The 21,057-nt window shown below is 45.4% G+C and overlaps 1 protein-coding gene across 1 annotated transcript in view; it reads right to left on the bottom strand.

Moving 5' to 3' along the window:
• Positions 1 to 218: 218 nt before the first annotated feature.
• The window catches only part of LOC137537938 (vomeronasal type-2 receptor 116-like), a 148,513-nt gene continuing 127,674 nt past the window's right edge, over positions 219 to 21,057 (bottom strand). Inside the window, exons 3-5 of the mRNA XM_068259867.1 lie at positions 13,302 to 13,529; positions 1,804 to 1,927; positions 219 to 1,126 (exon numbers count right to left, since the gene is read on the bottom strand). Of these exons, the coding sequence (XP_068115968.1) occupies positions 219 to 1,126; positions 1,804 to 1,927; positions 13,302 to 13,529 (1,260 nt within the window). The remainder of the gene's footprint in view (positions 1,127 to 1,803; positions 1,928 to 13,301; positions 13,530 to 21,057) is intronic.

The raw sequence follows: 21,057 nt of genomic DNA, 5'->3' as shown, positions 1-21,057 counted from the left end.
GAAGAAAAGCTGTGTGGCCTCCGTGTAGAGGGGGCTGTGCTCAGCAAGGGGGGCTTCAGATCAGCAAGTGAATCCTCAATAGGATCCTGAGGCTTCCCTCTCTTAAGGTATCTATCTGATTTTGATCCCGAGTTTCGGCTCAGGATCACTTTAAATGATGTCTGTAGCTGACAGTAAATGGTTCTCTATTGTTTGCAGAAGTGTTATACAACATTTATTTAGTTATGTCTGCTGCCAAGAAAATTCTTCTTTGTAATTAATTCAGGGCGAAAAAACATAATGTAACATTTTGGAAAGAATATACAGACTAGGAGTCCAGCACTTGATGTCAAAATTGCAAAAATCTCCACAGCCACCACGTTTTTCCCTCTGGCACTCACATAGGCTGGGATCACAGCAATCCAGACACTGAAGAACACCAACATGCTGAAGGTGATGTACTTGGCCTCATTAAAACTGTCTGGTAATGTCCTGGCAAAAAAAGCTATAATAAAACTGAGAGCTGCCAGAATTCCCATATAACTGAGGACTAAGTAGAGCCCGATAACCATCCCTTCATTACACTGAGCGATGATCTTGGTGTGGTAAGAGGTCGTGTCCAACTCCTGGAAAGGAGGAGAGATACTCAACCAAATAATGCAGATGACAACTTGTCCTGATGAGCAAATGAAGACTATTGAATTGGGCAACTTTGCTCCCATCCATCTGGACCAAGAGCTGCCAGGTTTAATGGCTTTAAAAGCGATAAAAACTGTAATAGTCTTGGCCAACATTGAGGAGACAGCTATGGTGAAGAGGGTTCCAAAAGATATTTTGCGTAGTGAGCAGGTTATGTCCACAGGATGACCCAAGAACAGAAAGACACAGAGGAAACTTATCATGAGGGAAACCAGGAGAACAAAGCTCAGATTCTTGTTATTTGCTTTGACAATTGGCGTGTTCTCATTTAAAATAAAAATAACTATTATTACAACAGTTAAAATAAAAAAACACACAGAAAAGGTAATAAAAAATAATGAAATGTTGTCATTAGTAAAAGATAAATATTCCACCGACTTGACATTACACTGTGTTTTGTTCTCATTTGACCATTCATGATCTAAACACTTCATGCAGTTTTCACTTCCTGCAAATGAAACAAAAATGTTAAAATAACTTCTACTGTTTTAGGATCACATTTAATTATGGACTCCTTGGAAACAATTAAAGCCCATACGCACACTAGACTGATGTTGCCCAACAGACGCGGGACCACATCCCTCGGCAACATCGCTGGGCGGAGGCTGTACAGATGCATGGTAAGCCTACAGGCTTATGACACATTCAGTGTGGGGGTAGGGGCATGACAGAATTGTGCAGATGAGAGTTCACACGGTGGGTGGGGTGAGTAGTAAGAATAAAGCTATCAGCCATCACTTGGTCGAATTGATTCACCTGGCGGATCGCTGGATGGTTGGGGGTTGCAGTACACACCCTAGATTGTAGGCAGAGGCGGTTGTTATTTGCCGCCTCAGTTGACTTTAGCTGACATCTAGTGCATGTATGGGTCTTAAGTATTGCCCGAATATGTTTTTTTTTTTTTCTAAGCATCTGTTTGGCTGAATGGCTGAATATGGCAAAATGCTTTCAAGACCTGGAATCTAAACATCATCGAAAGAGTCTGCAGATGAGGGGACCCCGTAACAGAAGTCATATGGAAGACACATTTCCATCCTATTTGCTTTGCTGGAGGAATGAGGATGGCAACTACTCACAAGAACGATAAACTACAAGGGATGGAAGAAGAATAAAAAAATAAAACACCTGTTACATTTGATATCTCTCCTTCTGCACATGGAACACAGCCAAAACAGCATTTAAAGATAGTCATAATTTGAACTTTTCTGTATCCAGGAAAACAGGTGTCACTGCATTGAGATCTTGGTATCTAGAAAAGGAAAGGAATTTTGTGTTAAACCATGTTATAATAGTGCTGTATATAAAAGCCCTCTCTTCAAGCCTCTCTTCCTTTCACTCTACAATGGGCCATTAACATAAGAGTCTAGGCTGCTTAAAAGTTTCCAAATGGCTTTCCCTTTTAATAGCATGGTCACATGACTCAGACTAATACAGGTTCTTTTTTAATGACAAAAAAGCAAGCTGTAAAGGTTCCCATTAGCCTGCAAACACAACTATCAATGACATGCAGATGACCAATCACAGGCAAAGGATACCACATTGACAGACAGATAGTGATAGCTAGATTTTAGGGAACCCCCATAGGCACTAATGCAAATATCTTTAATACAACATCCAAATCAGAAATTTGGGTGCCCAATAAATATCGTTTTCAACATCTGAACATTAAATTTTTTGAAATAAGTTATGGTTTTCAAACTTGCAACGTTATAGTTTTTGTCATTATTTTGTTTTGATGTAAAAATTTCACGTTATCAAATATTTTTTGTTTCTACATTTGTGAGGGTGTGTGTGCAGGTGGGTGTGGTTAGGGTTAGGCACCAGCAGGTGGGTGTATATGGTTAGGCACCACCGGGGTGGTGGTTAGAGTTAGGCACCACGAGGGGTTAGGGTTAGGCACCCCCAGGGGGGTGGTTAGAGTTAGGCACCAGCAGGGGGGTGTTTAGGGTTAGGCACCACCGGGGTGGTGGTTAGGGTTAGGCACCATCAGGGGGGTGGTTAGAGTTAGGCACCATCAGGGGGGTGGTTAGGGTTAGGCACCAGAAAAGGGTGGTTAGGGTTAGGCACCACCAGGGGGGTTGTTAGGGTTAGGCACCACCAGCGGGGTGGTTAGGGTTAGGCACCAGCAGGGGAGGGTTCTGTGTGAAAGTAGGTTTAGGTTAAGCTGTATTTTTTAATAATGAAATGGTTTTTAAAGGAAATATCTTTTTGTTCTCATTTCCCCTCTGTTTTACAATGATACTTATCATTTACATGTTTTCGGCTTCACTTTATTTTTTATTATGATTCCATTTTTCACCCGCGCCCATTTTTCCTCGCGTCTCTATTTCATGCAGGCAGATTCTAGTGGCAGGCTAATAGTGATAGTTAGATTCTACTGGCAGGCTGGTAGTGATTAATAAACTCTGATGACAACTAGGGATGAATAAAATTGTTGCTGGCAAGTTAGCAATTTTTTTTTATTGTTGAACTTTTGTTTGGAATAATTTCAGTAATCAGTTTAGCAAAACAGGCACCAGAATAGCTTCAATGCATTTTTACTGCTTCAGTAGTGTGAGCAGTGTGCTGTGTGTGTGTACATTACTAATTATTATTATTTCTTATTTGTATAGTGCTGACATTTTCTATAGTACTTTTACATAATTTATATCACTAATAGTCCCTCAGAGGAGCTCACAATCTAATCCCCACCATGGTCAGACAATGTCTTAAGTTTCTATTGTAGTCTAGAGCTAGCCACACGCTAATAGATTGCCACCCCATGAGGCAGAATGATTGATCCCTTTCTGTTCTGAATCTAGGAGCTTCTAAGAGCACGGACGCTCCCCTGTACAGATGAAACGTTATCTTCCTATTTGCATATACCATGGGAACACCGCCCCCTTCTCCAGCAGTTCCGGCTGATCCGGGTTTAGTGCAATCTGATAACCCTGTGCGCACGCGCAATACACGGGCAGTACGCACCAGCCTGCCCTTTCTGCCCATACCAGTCAAACAATGGAGAGCTGGAGTGCGCAGGTGCATGACGTCATCCGCCGGGGCGGAGCGCAAACGAGTGATGCGCACGACCCCGGTATGCTCTGATTAGTTAATTAGATCCCATTAAGGGGAAATATAAAGCACCTGCCGTAAGTGGCTAACTACAGAAGCGCCGAACCCGGACCTGTATGCATACTGTTGAGTCATCTACCCTCTCTATCCCAATGCCACTTCCTAATTACTATTACCTTGACCACACTATTGCTCCCTATGCTTATCTTTTAACCTATGGCCAATTTTATAACTATGCTGGAGCTAATCTTACAACTTATAAAGCACTCCCTGTCTAGATGCTCCTATGGAGCAGCAGGCATGCACCTATCCTGTATTTGGGTACCCACTGCACTTAACACTGATTCTAGAATAAGTCCACCATCTTATACTAATACACTCATAGATTACACCACAATAATGTTTCCCTGTACCTTTATGTTGCATGCATTATCGCACTGCTTAGGGCTTTTTGTAACTTTCTAAAAATTCATGCTATGTTACGATTTCAAGTATACCTGAATGTTATGCATATGTGTACTTAGCAAAGCCTCTCTGTTCACAGTTATATGCTCCCTTGTATTACCTGAGGAAGCGGTATATACCTGCGAAATGCGTTGCAGCGTTTTCTTGTATATGTATGTAAATAAACCATTGTTGTCTAAATCGACAATCTTTTGTGTCCACGTTGGAGTGGTACCATAGGTCCATCTTGGCCTACTCCATTTTAAACATTTTTTAAAAAAATGTTCTTATCCTTTTGGCGCCTCTGTTCCATTCCATCATGAATCTTATCAGAGAAGGGTCTATCCCTTCCACACACTGCACATTGATTTTCAATAGATTTAATCATGAAATCTACTAAACATTGATTGAACTGCAGTGCTGCACTCTAAAAGCTTTGAACTGAAAAATGTCTGCATTTTTTTTGTCAATTTAGGAGTATAATACAGGGGTACAATGCTGATGACCCAGAATTTTTTGAAATCTTTCCCACACACAGATGATTGTCTAACTGATTGTGTAACCGTACGTATAAGGTAAGCATCAACCCCTGTAAGCCTATAAAATGTAATGGTATTTCAATTACAAAACCCTGAAACTATAATAGACAGAGTGCAGTGGGTACAGGGACTGAACTGATGGTAAGCCAGCAAGATGGGCAAATATCACACTCATCTGGGTTAAAAAAAAACAAAAACTAAAAAATGTTAAAAGCATTCTTATTTTATTTGTATTGTTTTGCAGCACAACCACTACCCTCCAGCATATAAGCAAGGGTTATATATTTAGTGTGAATGCAATAAATGTTGAAATGCTGCAATAAACCATCCCTGAACTATCACTTCACCTTAAAGTGCACCAGAGATAGATGAATTAAATAAAATAAATTATACATATGTGGGGCTTATACATACCTGACACTTCCAGCTGCCAGAGAGAGACGAAGGAACACACTGCGCATGCACTGATTGGGCGAAGTTACCGGACCCGGTACTAGATAATGGAGATGGAGAAGGCTGAGGACACGGTGTGGGAGAGATCTGTGTAGAGGGGGCTGCAGGAAGCCCCAGGTATGTTTACATTTTTTTATTTTGTTCGTCTCTGGGTCACTTTAAGCAATGCAGCTGACCCACCACAGTGTTCCTATGCCGACAGCTAAAGCAGTGACATAATTGCTAGTATAGTTATAGCAAAACAGTTCTACTCTGCACAGCTAATGTTCAGTATATGCATGCGCCTTAACACAATGATAGAGCTAAACAATTCTATCTACAATATAAACCCTGATCTTAGAAGACAGAATGAGAAAAGTAAAGGCACTTGGTGTGATCTAACATAACTAGTTGCTAGTGCATTGTGGGATCTTCTCAAAGATGCCAGGGAAGAAGTTATTGGCCAATGGCCAAGCAGCGAGAGGTCCTCAAGTTTCTTATAAACAGCCCCCAAGCAATCTCATAGCGATTAAAGTAAACCGTAAGTAAACTGTGGTGTCCAGTTTAACTTACCTAGGGCTTCTTCTAGCCCCCTGTAGTCCTTCTGGTACCTCACTGTTGTTTTCATCTGATGCATCTGATGCATTCAGCAGCTGTTTCCTCCAAAAGCTGCATGCAAAGGTTTGGGCCGTGCACCTCCTCTATTGCACTCCCTTGGCCAGGAGCATTCTGCACTTGAGCAGTTTGTAAAAATTGCGACTGCACATGTAGCGATTGCTCCTGGTAATGGAAGTGTGATCAAAGTGTGATCAACGCATCTGCAAAACCCAGCAGAGCAGATTGGCCAGCGTTCAGATGGGCACAGCTGCTGAGTAGATCGGACCAAAATGACAGTGAGGGACTTGAAGGAAACAGGGTGTTGGAAGAAGCCCCATGTGATATAAATCACAAATACCAACTAGTGATCACGAGTAGAGTTGGGCCGAACCTCCGATTTTAGGTTCACGAACTTCCGCGAAAGGTTCGGTTCGCGAAAAAGTTCGCGAACCGCAATAGATTTCAATGGGGAGGCGAACTTTGAAAGTTTTAAAAAATTCTATCAGCTGGAAAAATGATAGAAAACATGTTTCAAAAGGTCTAATACCTGGAGCCACACCTAATTAAGTGAAATACACATCACTGCTGGCGGACCCGCCCTCCTCCAAGCAAGGTCCTTTATACCATTTGACTCAGTTGTCTGCCTACACTAATTAGTTATGGGACAGCTGCTACACACTCTGCTAGGGAGATTTTAACCTCCCTCCTCCCTCCTCCCTCCTCCCTCCTCCAAGCAAGGTCCTTTATACCATTTGACTCAGTTGTCTGCCTACACTAATTAGTTATGGGACAGCTGCTACACACTCTGCTAGGGAGATTTTAACCTCCCTCCTCCAAGCAAGGTCCTTTATACCATTTGACTCAGTTGTCTGCCTACACTAATTAGTTATTATGGGACAGCTGCTACACACTCTGCTAGGGAGATTTTAACCTCCCTTCTACCCTTCTACCTCCTACCAGAGGGAGGAGGGTCTCTTCTGGCAGGGAATTATACTATTTTAAAAACCAGTATACATCATACCATAGCTAGGAATCGAACCCAGATCTCACTGTGTGGTGGGCACGTCACTAGGTTGTTTAAAGGAGAACTGTAGTGAGAGGTATATGGAGGCTGCCATATTGATTTCCTTTTAAAGGGGAGCTGAAGAGAGGTATATGGAGGCTGCCATGTTTATTTCCTTTTAAGCAATACCAGTTGCCTGGCAGCCCTGCTGATCCTCTTCCTCTAATACTATTAGCCATAGCCCCTGAACAAGCATGCAGTAGATCAGGTGTTTCAGACTTTAAAGTCAGATCTGACAAGACTAGCTGCATGCTTGTTTCTGGTGTTATTCAGATACTACTGCAGAGAAATAGACCAGGGCTGCCAGGCAACTGGTATTGATTAAAAGGAAATAAATATGGCAGCCTCCGTATACCTCTTACTTCAGTTCCCCTTTAAGCTATACCAGTTGCATGGCAGCCCTGCTGATCTATTTGGCTGCAGTAATAATAATAATAATCCAAACATTTGTATAGCGCTTTTCTCCTGTCGGACTCAAAGCGCTCAAGAGCTGCAGCCACAGGGACGTGCTCAAGAGGCCACCCTGCAGTGTTAAGGAGTCTTGCCTTGAACTCCTTACTGAATAGGTACTTGACCTAGCCAGGATTCAAACCCTGGTCTCCCATGTCAAAGGCAGAGCCCTTAACCAGTACACTATCCAGCCACTGTAGTGTGAATCACACCAGAAACAAGCATGCAGCTAATCTTGTCAGATCTTACAAAAATGTCAAACACCAGATCTGCTGCATGCTTGTTCAGGGTCTAGGGCTAAAAGTATTGGAGGCAGAGGATCTGCAGGATAGCCAGGTAACTGGTATTGCTTAAAAGGAAATCAATATGGTAGCCTCCATATACCTTTCACTACAGTTCTCCTTTAAAGGGAACCTTAAGGGCCCATTCACACTTGAGCGGGAATCGCACGATTCCCGCTCACGGCAAACCGCTAGCGGTTCTGCAAGAACCGCTACACAATGTAGCAAATGGCAGTGTTCTCACTGCCACGGTTGCGGTTAGCGATAACCACAACCGCGCTGCATGCAGCGGTTTGCCGGCGACGAGCGTTCCGCGATTTGTGATCGGGATTAGCGCTAATCGCGATCGCTGCAAAACCGCTGCAGTGTCCAGTGATTTTTCCGCGATAATCGCAGGAAAATAACTCCCGCAAAACGCCGGCGGTAATCGCCGGCGTTCTGCGATTCTAAGTGTGAATGGGCCCTAACTGAGAGTGATATGGCTGTTTCCTGTAAACAATACCAGTTGCCTGGCAGTCCAGCTGATCTTTGTGACTGCAATAGTGGCTGAATCACACCCTGAAACAAGCATGCAGCTAATCCAGTCTGACTTCAGTCAGAGCACCTGATCTGCATGCTTGTTCAGGGGCTGTGGCTAAAAGTATTAGAGACACAGGATCAGCAGGCGATTCAGGCAACTGGTATTATTTTAAAAGGAAAAATCCATATCCTTCTCCGTTTAGGTTCCCTTTAAGGATTTGTAGTATAAAAGCCAACTCACATTGGCTGGGATTTGAACCTGGGTCTCACTGTATGGTGAGCAAGCACACTAACCACTATACCAACTGAAGCTGGCCTAAAATTTACTATTTATGCTCAATACAAGAGAAAAAGTAGACAAGACAAATAACATTTATATCACACTTTTCTCCTGGCGGACTCAAAGGACCAGAGCTGCAGCCACTAGGGCATGCTCTATAGGCAGTAGCAGTGTTAGGAAAAGAGAGAGATATGAATCTACCTGGCTATCTGGGGTTCTCTTTGGACAACTGTTGAACACAAAAGAGAAGGCCATGTCTGGCTAAATATCTGTAAGCAGTGGCTGCATGGTGTAATGGATAAGGGCGCTGCCTCTGACAAAGGAGACCAGAGTTCAAATCTCAGCTCTGTCTGTTCAGTAAGCCAGCACCTATTCAGTAGGAGACCTTAGGCCAGTCTTCCTAACACTGCTATCTTGTCTAATTTTTCTCTTGACAACTGTTGAACACAAAAGAGAAGGCCATGTCTGGCTAAACATCTGTAAGCAGTGGCTGCATGGTGTAATGGATAAGGGCGCTGCCTCTGACAAAGGACACCAGAGTTCAAATCTCAGCTCTGTCTGTTCAGTAAGCCAGCACCTATTCAGTAGGAGACCTTAGGCAAGTCTTCCTGCTACTGCCCATAGAGCATGCCCTAGTGGCTGCAGCTCTGGTGCTTTGAGTCCGCCAGTAGAAAAGTGTGATATAAATGTTATTTGTCTTGTCTACTTTTTTTCTTGTATTGAGCATAAATGGTAAATTTTAGGCCAGCTTCATATGGTACAGTGTTTAGTGTGCTTGTCCACCACACAGTGAGACCCAGGTTCAAATCCCAGCCAATGTGAGTTGGCTTTTATGCTACAAATCCTTAAAGGGAACCTAAACGGAGAAGGATATGGATTTTTCCTTTTAAAATAATACCAGTTGCCTGAATCGCCTGCTGATCCTGTGTCTCTAATACTTTTAGCCACAGCCCCTGAACAAGCATGCAGATCAGGTGCTCTGACTGAAGTCAGACTGGATTAGCTGCATGCTTGTTTCAGGGTGTGATTCAGCCACTATTGCAGTCACAAAGATCAGCTGGACTGCCAGGCAACTGGTATTGTTTACAGGAAACATCCATATCACTCTCAGTTAAGGTTCCCTTTAAAGGAGAACTGTAGTGAAAGGTATATGGAGGCTACCATATTGATTTCCTTTTAAGCAATACCAGTTACCTGGCTATCCTGCAGATCCTCTGCCTCCAATACTTTTAGCCCTAGACCCTGAACAAGCATGCAGCAGATCTGGTGTTTGACATTTTTGTAAGATCTGACAAGATTAGCTGCATGCTTGTTTCTGGTGTGATTCACACTACTGCAGCCAAATAGATCAGCAGGGCTGCCAGGAAACTGGTATAGCTTAAAAGGAAATCAATATGGCAGCCTCCATATACCTCTCACTACAGTTCTCCTTTAAGCAACCTAATGGTTCTATTGCATTGAGCATAAATGGTACATTTTAGGCTAGCTTCACTTACTACTGTAGTGGTACCAGAGCCGGGCCGACACATAGGCTGGGCAGGCACCAGCCTCTGGGCGCAGGTCACTGAGGTCACGTGGTGAGCGCAGGATCGGCTTCTTCCTCCTTCTGCTGTATGCCCGCCCCGCGCTGTCAGCCTATGTGCCTCCTGTTTCCTGCTGCCAGTGTGCTGCAGGCGGCGCGGATTGCCTCTACTACCTCTCCCTCCAAGTCGGAGCAGTTGCGTGGTGGTTGCTATAGTGATGCTGCCAGCGCCGCTCTCTCTCGCAAGCGGGGCATGTATGAACAGACAGAGAGAGCCAGCGCAGCGTGCATCTTGCTTATACTATGGCCAGTAGCTCTAATGTCTGTGAATCCCACCACCTTGTCCAGACACTGTGGTGTCTGGTTGCTGCTATGGTGATGACGCCTCCTCTCTCTCTCTCCTGTGTGCGTGTATGTGCAGAGTGCCAGGCCATTGCAGCGTGCATCTCACACATCTCTCTATGCTGCGGCTGGTAGCTCCTGCCCCCTTCTCCTGACACAGGCTGTGGTGTCTGTTTCACTGCGTGAGTGACCCCTTCTAAATGTCCCTCTCAGTGTGGTGTGGTCAGAGGATATGTAGTCAGGACTCGATTGGTGCTTGAGGCCATATTTCAAGTTATACAGTAAGTGAGCTTTGAGCAGTAGTACTTGTAATTGAATTCTGACTGCCTGGTTATAGAAAGATCTGCAGGCAACATAATCTACCACATGTTTCTATAGGTGCAGCAGCAGAATACGTATGTTTTTTGGGATTTGAGTGACCAAGGGCTGGATTAATTATTAGTATTATGCTGAAACAGTTACCTCTTCTTGAGCTCGCTTGAGATCGACTTTATTGATACCTTGAAGGGGGTGGGGACCCTATGGGGGGGGGGGGTGCACTTGGGCAGCTCAGCCTCTGTTGGCGGTGGACCTTGTCCCGGCCCTGAGTGGTACAGTGCTTAGGGTGACATGCCCACCACACAGTGAGATCTGAGTTCAATTCCCAGCTATGGTATGATGTATAGTGGTTTTTAAAATAGTATAATTCCCTGCCAGAAGAGACCCTCCTCCCTATGTGAGGAGAGAGGAGGAGGGAGCAGCGTAGAAGGGAGGAGGCCAGTGTGAAGCAGCTGTCCCATAACTAATTAGTGTAGGCAGACAACTGAGTCAAATGGTATAAAGCAGTGGTGCCCAACTCCAGCCCTCAAGGGCCATATCCATGCCAGTGTTTAGGATGGACAGAGAAATAGCAAAGGTGTTCTGCTTGGGGATCCACACCTTTCCTAATTCAGTCCCATGAATAAAATTGAGCTGTGCCAAAAATGTGTGAGGATCTTGGCCCTTGAGGACTGGAGTTGGGCATGCCTGGTATAAAGGACCTAGCTTGAAGGGAGGGTGGGCGGGTTCTCTAGCAGTGTGTTTGACAATAACATGTCTGCTGACAGTGAAATGGAGGGTCAAAATTTTGCTCAATAGAGCATTATGGGGCGAATCAAACTTCCGCAAAAGTTCGCCTGATGCAGGCGAACGCGAACCCCCAAAGTTCGCCTGGAACCGTTCGCAGGGGAACCGTTCGGCCCAACTCTAATCACGAGTAACTCGTGATCACGAGTCGGGTATCGAGTGCAATCACGAGTGCATTCGTGATCGGCATTCGTGATCGAGAGCCGATCACCAATGCCGATTACGACCTTGTGTTTGAAAAAATGGCTTGTGATCACGAGCTTGTGATTAGCACCACTAATGACAATCCTCTATAATAATAGGCAACTGTTCCTGCGTAGCAGTGACAGTTGTCTCAGTGTAGCTGGGTCCGTTCTTTTTGCTAATGTGCATGTGCGCAGCACGGACCCAGCCTCACACAGGGAGGATGAGAGGGACGCAGCCAGGCGGGCATGCGAGCAGGCGGTTGGGTGTGCGGCGGGTGCTAAGGTCACTAGTGTATAAATAATGTCTAAGTAACTGTGTAAACATTTTCTTACTTTTCATGGTAAATATCAGAGGCAAAAGCTGTATTTCATTGTGTAGATTTTAGCTACGTTTGGAATGTCTCATTTGCAAAGGTATGAATCTCTGCATTTTGACATGCTAAGAACAGTGTAATATTGAAGCAGAGTTATATAAAAAAACAAAAGCCTTTCAGGTATCAATTTTCACTCACAAAATTACAAATATTTATGTTGCACATGAGATACATTTCCTCTGCTCTCTGTGACAGAAAGCTGTCTGTCTGTCTCTGACTGAGCTCTCTAAGCACACACAGAGTTAACAGATGCACTGTGAGGGAATTCCCCCCTCCCCTCATGGCTCATTCTGCTGTCAGATTAGAGCAGACAGCTGAAACATATGAAATGAATTAGATAACAGTAAACAAAGACATACAAATTCAAATGTATACACTAGTATTCAGCAGCACTACCCAAACATTTCCTATCTCAATTGAAAAGAAAAAAAAAAAAAAACATGTTCATCGATAGTGGTCCTTTAAGGTTCCCTTTAATGCAGAGCAGTAGTGTTTGTCCCATGTTCACCATTATCAACACCGTGTCCATAATGGCATGATAGTAGAACTTCGCAATTAAAAATTGAAGTTTCAGCACTTCCAATGTGAGTGAAAGAGGCTTCTGAATCACCACTTTAGCAGATTTACAATATAGCATTCCCCCATTTCTGAAATTCTCATGCCGGGGGATGAAACTGATTCTCACTACTAGAGGATATTACATATATTACAGAAATTAAGATAAAAAATGCATATGTCAGCAAGTGCATTATGGTAGTGATGAGGAAAGCACATTTATACCTGGAGAGGGAATAAGAAGATACAAGCTGAAAATCATATTTAACAGTAGCTGATGGCCCGGCATCACCCAGGTATGTATTTTTGGGTGGTGTTGGCTCCGCCCACTTTTTTAACCTTAACACACAATTACTCAATGACCTAATTTGTGAGCTTTGCTGTCTTTTGCATCAATAATTTGCATTGCAATGAAACAAATCTGATTGGCTGTGGCTCCACCCCATTTTCTGAATTTGAACCCCAGTCACCCAATGACCAACTGTACCAGGTTTGAGGCTTGTGCCATTAATAGTGCAAGAATGGCAGCAATTAAATACTCCCCTTGAAAATCAATAGGTGAGTTTTGATTGGCGTTTGTAGGCTTCACCCACTTTTCTGAATATTAATCCCAGGCACCAACTGTGCAAAGTTTGAGGACCCTGCCACTAACCGCGTAAGAATGTCTCCAGTTTACACTTTTCCCAGTGAAATTTGTATTTGTCTCCACCCACTTTTTGGTTATGGGCATTAAAGTATCCTATATGTTAGTCCAGGTAATGTACTATGTGTGTGCCAAGTTTCATTCAACTCAGTTCAGCCATTGTGGCGTGATTAAGTGACAAACATCCAAACATTCAACCTTTCACATTTATAATATTAGTGAGATACGTTGTTTTGTCTTACCTTTTTCTGGTCATTTTTCCATTTGATTAAACTTTCATTGATAAACACTTGCTCACTGTTAGAATTCTGATTTCCAAAGAATCCAACTTCCCTTGTGAACAAGGTTCCATTGGCCAATACATGATTTTGAATGATGTATGATGTATCAAACTCTTGATCATCATTAAAATATTCACGTGAAACATTTCCAGAGGAGAAGCGAACAGTTTGTAAGTATCGGCGTAAATTCTAAAACAACACAAACACGTATCAAGTCAATACTTTTCAAGTATTACATGCACACCATAGATAGCAGGTGGATGTGCCACTGCCAAGGCATCCCAAGTTACCAACTGAGAATAAACATGGAAGATGGTAGAGCCGAGACCATCTGTTATGTGCAGTGCCGGACTGGGTGCTGGGAAAATCTACCTGCTGGCCAAGCAGCAGTAATCAGGTGTTGCTGCTCACAGTGAAGACTTGCTACAGGTTTCTATTGTGAGTGATAACACAGGGTTTCTGCTGCTTGGCCAGTAGGTGGATTTCCTCATCTTTCCCACTTCCCAGCTCCCAGTCTGACACTGGTTATATGAATGCCCTTTTCACTGGCGTATTCAGACGGGGGTTCCGGATGTATGGAATACCCCCTTGAGACTACTGTACCTTTAAAAAAATTCCCTGAAATCGCTGAAGCGGGCAAGCTGGTAAATATACAAAGGCTTCAGGGTCTGTGGGAAAAACTCAGCTCTTTCACTATTGGAAAGACTGCATGTAGACAGCTACAAAAGGTAATTCACGGGTTGGGACTGCAATACAGATAAGCATTCACCCTTCCCCTAGTGCTGGCTGGAAGGGGGGCAATCTCCCCCCAGGTCCCCTTTCATTCAGTGATTTGTGTCTGGTGTATTCAGGTGAAATGCTAGGCTAGCTGATAAAAGTGCAATTAGAGGGCAGGCAAGCTGGTAGATATACACAGCATGATGCAGAGCTTGCCTGGAGGGTCCGTGGGCAAACATCTGTCTGGTCTCTCCTCATTGTTATGACTGCATGTGTGGATAAGGTGTTAAACAGGGTGAAAAGTTTTTGACAGTCCCGAGACTCCAGGAGGGCTGCTTTCTGACTTGTGTGAGGGACTGGCAGGGACATGAGTCCTATTACAGGCAAGTAGCCTCTGTGTGATGTGGGACTAGTGTTGGGCGAACACCTGGATGTTCGGGTTCGCGAACGTTCGTGCCGAACTCCGAACATAATGGAAGTCAATGGGGACCCGAACTTTCATGCTTTGTAAAGCTTCCTTACATGCTACATACCCCAAATTTGCAGGGTATGTGCACCTTGGGAGTGAGTACAAGAGGAAAACAAAATATTTGAAAAAGAGCTTATAGTTTTTGAGAAAATTGATTGTAAAGTTTCAAAGGAAAAACTGTCTTTTAAATGCGGAAAATGTCATGTTTCTTTGCAAAGGTAACATGCTTTTGCCGCCATGCAGTCATAAATGTAATACAGATGAGAGGTTCCATAAACAGGGACCGGCAACGCTAACCCAGCAGCAGCACATGTGATGGAACAGGAGGAGGCGCAGGAGGAGAAGGCCACGCTTTGAGACACAACAACCCAGGCCTTGCATGAGGACAAGAAGCGTGCGGATAGCATGCTTTTTACCGCCATGCAGTCATAAATGTAATAAAGATGAGAGGTTCCATAAACAGGGACCGGCAACGCTAACCCAGCAGCAGCAGCAGCACACGTGATGGAACAGGAGGAGGCGCAGGAGGAGAAGGCCACGCTTTGAGACACAACAACCCAGGCCTTGCATGAGGACAAGAAGCGTGCGGATAGCAGGCTTTTTACCGCCATGCAGTCATAAATGTAATATAGATGAGAGGTTCAATAAACAGGGACCGGCAACGCTAACCCAGCAGCAGCAGCAGCAGCACACGTGATGGAACAGGAGGAGGCGCAGGAGGAGAAGGCCACGCTTTTTGAGACACAACAACCCAGGCCTTGCATGAGGACAAGAAGCGTGCGGATAGCATGCTTTTTACCGCCATGCAGTCATAAATGTAATAAAGATGAGAGGTTCCATAAACAGGGACCGGCAACGCTAACCCAGCAGCAGCAGCAGCACACGTGATGGAACAGGAGGAGGCGCAGGAGGAGAAGGCCACGCTTTGAGACACAACAACCCAGGCCTTGCATGAGGACAAGAAGCGTGCGGATATAGCAATGCTTTTTACCGCCATGCAGTCATAAATGTAATATAGATGAGAAGTTCAATAAACAGGGACCGGCAACGCTAACCCAGCAGCAGCAGCAGCACACGTGATGGAACAGGAGGAGGCGCAGGAGGAGAAGGCCACGCTTTTTGAGACACAACAACCCAGGCCTTGCATGAGGACAAGAAGCGTGCGGATAGCATGCTTTTTACCGCCATGCAGTCATAAATGTAATATAGATGAGAGGTTCAATAAACAGGAACTGGCAACGCTAACCCAGTGTTACGATCTGCATCTGCTGGTAAATTCCTGCATGAACTAACTTTGCTTCACCAGCAGATGTCACCAGCCTCCTCCATGAATTTACAACCTGAACTTTCCTCTGCCCACCAGCAGAGGGCGGACTGTCTAGAGATCTCTCCACAGACAGGGAGGAGGCCTGGACTGTCACATGGTCTCTCAGCATGGCATTTAAGCCACACCTGTGAACTGGCTAGTTGCTAGCTCTTTGTTCCCGGTTCTAGCCCTCCTGTCCTGAGCTCCCTGTTCCTGGTTGTATTGTTCCTTGTTTCCCTGCTCTATTGATCTCCCGTGTTTTGACCTTGTGCTTTGTATACCGACTACTCTTTGCCTAGCGATTACTGTACTGTTTTGATCTCCTGTGTATGACCTATGCTTGCTGACTATCCGTGTGTCTCCTCCTCGATTATAATCTGTATTTTGTAGATATATTCTAGGCTTTTGTTGTGTTATTATTCCGGATCCAGGGTCAGTGTGCACACAGTTCTATACACTGGATCCACTCTGCATAACTCACTTTATGCAGAGAGGTCCTTGTATAAACCCTGATTTCATACCTTGTATGCTTATTGAATTTCTGCCTGTATTTGATGCAGTGTATTGTATGTGTGTTGCCTGCAAGTGGATACCGATTGTTTCCGTGCATGAGTTAATGCACAGTATTACCTTATTTTCATTTGATAATAAATCCTTATTATTCATTTACTCCTGGCTTGTCAGTCTTTTCCTAAACAGTGACATCTCTGCCTGGTTGCGGGTTTGTGCGTTGGTTTCTGTTTGCACCAGGTGCAGCGCACAAACTCCATGCAAATTATAACAGAAGAGCTAGCCAGAAAAAATTGTCACTAGGAAAAGGTCTGGGATCCTGTTTTTTCTCCAGCCATGATTGACATGGATTTAAAGCACCTGTCTGAATATGCTATTCTAGCAAAAAACAAAAGGAAACTTTGCTACCATGTATTTGCAGACGATTCCTATGAGGATCTGCAGCAGCTGATTTCATGGGTTCAGTCCGTGAGTAATGAAAGAACCTTTCCTTATGATTTAAAAGACTTTTTGTCAGTTTTGCAGGAATGTTGTTCTGAAGCCCAACAAAATTCAGTTGCTCATTCCACAATACATGTTCCGGGTAATTTATCAGGCCCCGTTAAAAGTCCTGCTGCCCCTTTGAATCAAGCCAAATCCTGGCCAGTAATTAACCAGATTCAATCAATTAAGCCCACTCATGATCCTGCTACTTCAATTAATACTGGAATCTCATTTGTTTCAGCTATGGAAGTTGATTGGACTATTCAGCACAATAACTTCTACTCCTTGCTAGCAGAGGAAGACCAATATGAGTGTTATAAGGAATTGTCAGCATATTCCCGTGAAGAGTTAATACAAATTGTTATGCATGTTAAATCTTTTATGCAGCAGGGCAACTCTGCAGAATCCGAGATGCAAGCATTGTTGCAGATTCTGCAAACCCTAATTGCAGTAAGAGATCCTTCTACCTCCTGGACTCAAGTTAGATCCCTGCCTGTCTATTGCAATAACTCCTCCTCAGTAATAATCCAAACCAAGCCAATTCATCATATTCCTGTCACTTCCAAACAGACAGTTCAGTCCTGCAATTATGCTCAGGGTAATCTGCAAGCTCCCATTAAGAGTGATTGGGATCCCCCATTCAGTAGATGGGAAATTAATGCACTGAATGATGAATTAAAGTATGATTGGGAGTCATTTAATGAATTCTATTCCACAAAAGATACGACATTCTTGGATGCATGTATTAAATCTGCAACTTCTCTGATGAACCTGAATGTTTGCAAGTCTGACTGTGTACTTCCCTTGATTGATGAATGGAAAAAGATTTGGCATAAAAAAGATCCTTCTGAGTTTTCTGGTAGTCAGTTTGTGCAGCATTCAGCAGCCAATGTTAACTCTGTTAGTTCCAGCAATAAGTTTGTCAGCTTTGATCCAGTATTCCATCCTGAACAGATTGATCAGATGTTTGGTTACCTTAAGAGTGACTGGGACCGATTTCTTGAGTTCTATCTAGAAAAAGGTGATTCATATATTTTTGCATGCATGCGTGCTGTCCAGTCCATGGTTGATCACAAGACTTGTAGATATGAATCAGGTTCTGGTCTAGTAATCGCTTGGCAAAGAATTTTGTCTCATTCTTATGATTTTGAGAGCACATCACCTGTTAATTCTGCCCCAGGCATCAAGGGAGAGACATGCTCTCTGTCCTCAGTAACCTGTTCCACGGACTTGGAATTACCTGTATCCAAAAATCATAAAAGAACTGCTCCTTTACAGACTGCGGTTAGATCCACTCCATGGTCGTTCCAGCTACCTACATCATACCTGCCCTGTTCTGCTGCACATCAGGACTTTGTTAAACTCACCCCTGCTTCCAGACTGAGTCAAAAATCTAAGTTCAAACGGAAATATTTTCCTACAGCCTCCATCCTTCCAGTTACCACCGCAAAGACTCCAACAGTTATGTTGCCGGTTTCCGCAGATCTACAAACTGTATCGTTACCGAAACGTAATCCATCTTCACTCCAGCCTGCTGTCCCTATTATGCCAGCTCTGCCTGTGCCACTTACCTCAGTCGTGCCAGTTACTCCTGACATGCCAGTGCCAGTCTCCTCAGCAGTGCCAGTCTCCTCAGCAGTGCCAGTCTCCTCAGCAGTGCCAGTCTCCTCAGCAGTGCCAGTCTCCTCAGCCGTGCCAGTCTCCTCAGCCCTGCCTGTGCCAGTCTCCTCAGCCCTGCCTGTGCCAGTCTCCTCAGCCCTGCCTGTGCCAGTCTCCTCAGCCCTGCCTGTGCCAGTCTCCTCAGCCCTGCCTGTGCCAGTCTCCTCAGCCCTGCCTGTGCCAGTCTCCTCAGCCCTGCCTGTGCCAGTCTCCTCAGCCCTGCCTGTGCCAGTCAGCTCAGCAGTACCAGTGTCTGTCAGCTCAGCAGTACCAGTGTCCGTCGGCCCAATGTTTTCCCTTTCAGAAGATTTGGCAGTGTCCTTGTCGGTCGGCTTGGCAGTGTCCCTGTTGGTCAGTTTGGCAGTGACCCAGTCAGACAGCTTGGCAGAACCTCTGTCAGTTGGTTTGGCGGTGGGTCCTCCAGACGTCTCAGCAAGCCTCCTGCCAGCTGCTCCGGCAGAGTCTCAGTCTGCCGTTCCAGCAGAACCATACTCCACAGCTCAGCCAAAGGCCCAGCCAGGTGCTCGATCAGTTGGTCTGCCAGTTGCTCGATCTGAAGTTCAGCTAATAGCTCTGCCAAGGGTCTTGTCAGCTATGCAGCCAGTGGTCCAGCCAGTCGCTCAGCCAAAGGTCCAGCTTTCTCGAGTCTCTGCTGATGCCCTTTGCCCTTCAACTTCTGCTAGAGCACAGACTTATGCTGAAGTTCAACCCGCACAGATGTCTGACACTCAGGCACCACAGACCTCTGTTACTGCCCTGTTTCCACAGACTCCTGCTGAGATCCAGCTCCCTCAATGTTCTGCTGAAAGAGGTCTCCCACAGTTTTCTGCTGAGGCTAAATGCACACTCATCTCTGCTGATGGCTCGTCCTCAAAAACATTTTCTGGTACTCAGTTCCCACAGATCCCTCCAGATACCCTGCATTTACAAACTGTTATCCAGTCTGCTGCTTTGCCTGCTTTATTGGAAAATGACTTTCAGTTTATCCATCCTGATGGCCTCCAGTCTGCTGTTCCTGCTCCTGATGACCTACAGTCTGCTGTTCCTGCTCCTGATGACCTACAGTCTGCTGTTCCTGCTCCTGATGACCTACAGTCTGCTGTTCCTGCTCCTGATGACTTACAGTCTGCTGTTCCTGCTCCTGACGACCTACAGTCTGCTGTTCCTGCTCCTGACGACCTAAAGTCTGCAGTTCCTGCTCCTGACTACCTACAGTCTGCAGTTCCTGCTCCTGTTGCCTCCAAGTCTGCAGTTCCTGCTCCTGTTGCCTCCAAGTCTGCAGTTCCTGCTCCTGTTGCCTCCAAGTCTGCAGTTCCTGCTCCTGTTGCCTCCAAGTCTGCAGTTCCTGCTCCTGTTGCCTCCAAGTCTGCAGTTCCTGCTCCTGTTGCCTCCAAGTCTGCAGTTCCTGCTCCTGTTGCCTCCAAGTCTGTTGTTCCTGCTCCTGTTGCCTCCAAGTCTGTTGTTCCTGCTCCTGTTGCCTCCAAGTCTGCTGTTCCTGCTCCTGTTGCCTCCAAGTCTGCTGTTCCTGCTCCTGTTGCCTCCAAGTCTGCTGTTCCTGCTCCTGTTGCCTCCAAGTCTGCTGTTCCTGCTCCTGTTGCCTCCAAGTCTGCTGTTCCTGCTCCTGTTGCCTCCAAGTCTGCAGTTGCTGCTCCTGTTGCCTCCAAGTCTGCTGTTCCTGCTCCTGTTGCCTCCAAGTCTGCTGTTCCTGCTCCTGTTGCCTCCAAGTCTGCAGTTGCTGCTCCTGTTGCCTCCAAGTCTGCAGTTGCTGCTCCTGTTGCCTCCAAGTCTGCAGTTGCTGCCGATGCCCTCCCATCTGCTGCTTCTGCCAATGCCCTCCCATCTGCTGCTTCTGCCGATGCCCTCCCATCTGCTGCTCCTGCTGGTGCCTCTCCTGATGAGATCCCGTCTGGTACCTCTCCTGATGAGTTCCTGTCTGGTGCCTCTCCTGGTGGTATCCTGCTCCTCCTGTTTATGGCCATTATGCATCCCTTCCTGATGGCATCCAGTTTTCTGTTTTATTTGGTGACCTCAGATGCCCTGCTCCTGTGGATGTCCAATCTATGGCTCTTCCTGGTGTCCTTCATTTTTCTGTTTCACCCAAAGGTCTTCAGAGGGACTTGCAACATGTCCTATTGCCTCTGGGTCCTTTTGTCCAGTCAGCCTGGTAATACCCGGGTTGTGGCCTCATTTACTGACCAATTTATGGCCTGCCTCTTTGCCAGTATTTTCTGGGACCCAGGTGGGCATAAGTCCAAGTGGAGCATCCGGAGGCTGCTCCTTGAGGGGGGGGGGGGGTAATGTTACGATCTGCATCTGCTGGTAAATTCCTGCATGAACTAACTTTGCTTCACCAGCAGATGTCACCAGCCTCCTCCATGAATTTACAACCTGAACTTTCCTCTGCCCACCAGCAGAGGGCGGACTGTCTAGAGATCTCTCCACAGACAGGGAGGAGGCCTGGACTGTCACATGGTCTCTCAGCATGGCATTTAAGCCACACCTGTGAACTGGCTAGTTGCTAGCTCTTTGTTCCCGGTTCTAGCCCTCCTGTCCTGAGTTCCCTGTTCCTGGTT

This window comes from Hyperolius riggenbachi, chromosome 11 (assembly GCF_040937935.1).
Source record: "Hyperolius riggenbachi isolate aHypRig1 chromosome 11, aHypRig1.pri, whole genome shotgun sequence".
NCBI classification, from domain to species: Eukaryota; Metazoa; Chordata; class Amphibia; order Anura; family Hyperoliidae; genus Hyperolius; species Hyperolius riggenbachi.
The sequence above is the reverse complement of the archived record's forward strand: the minus strand, read 5'-3'. Positions and strand labels throughout refer to the sequence as shown.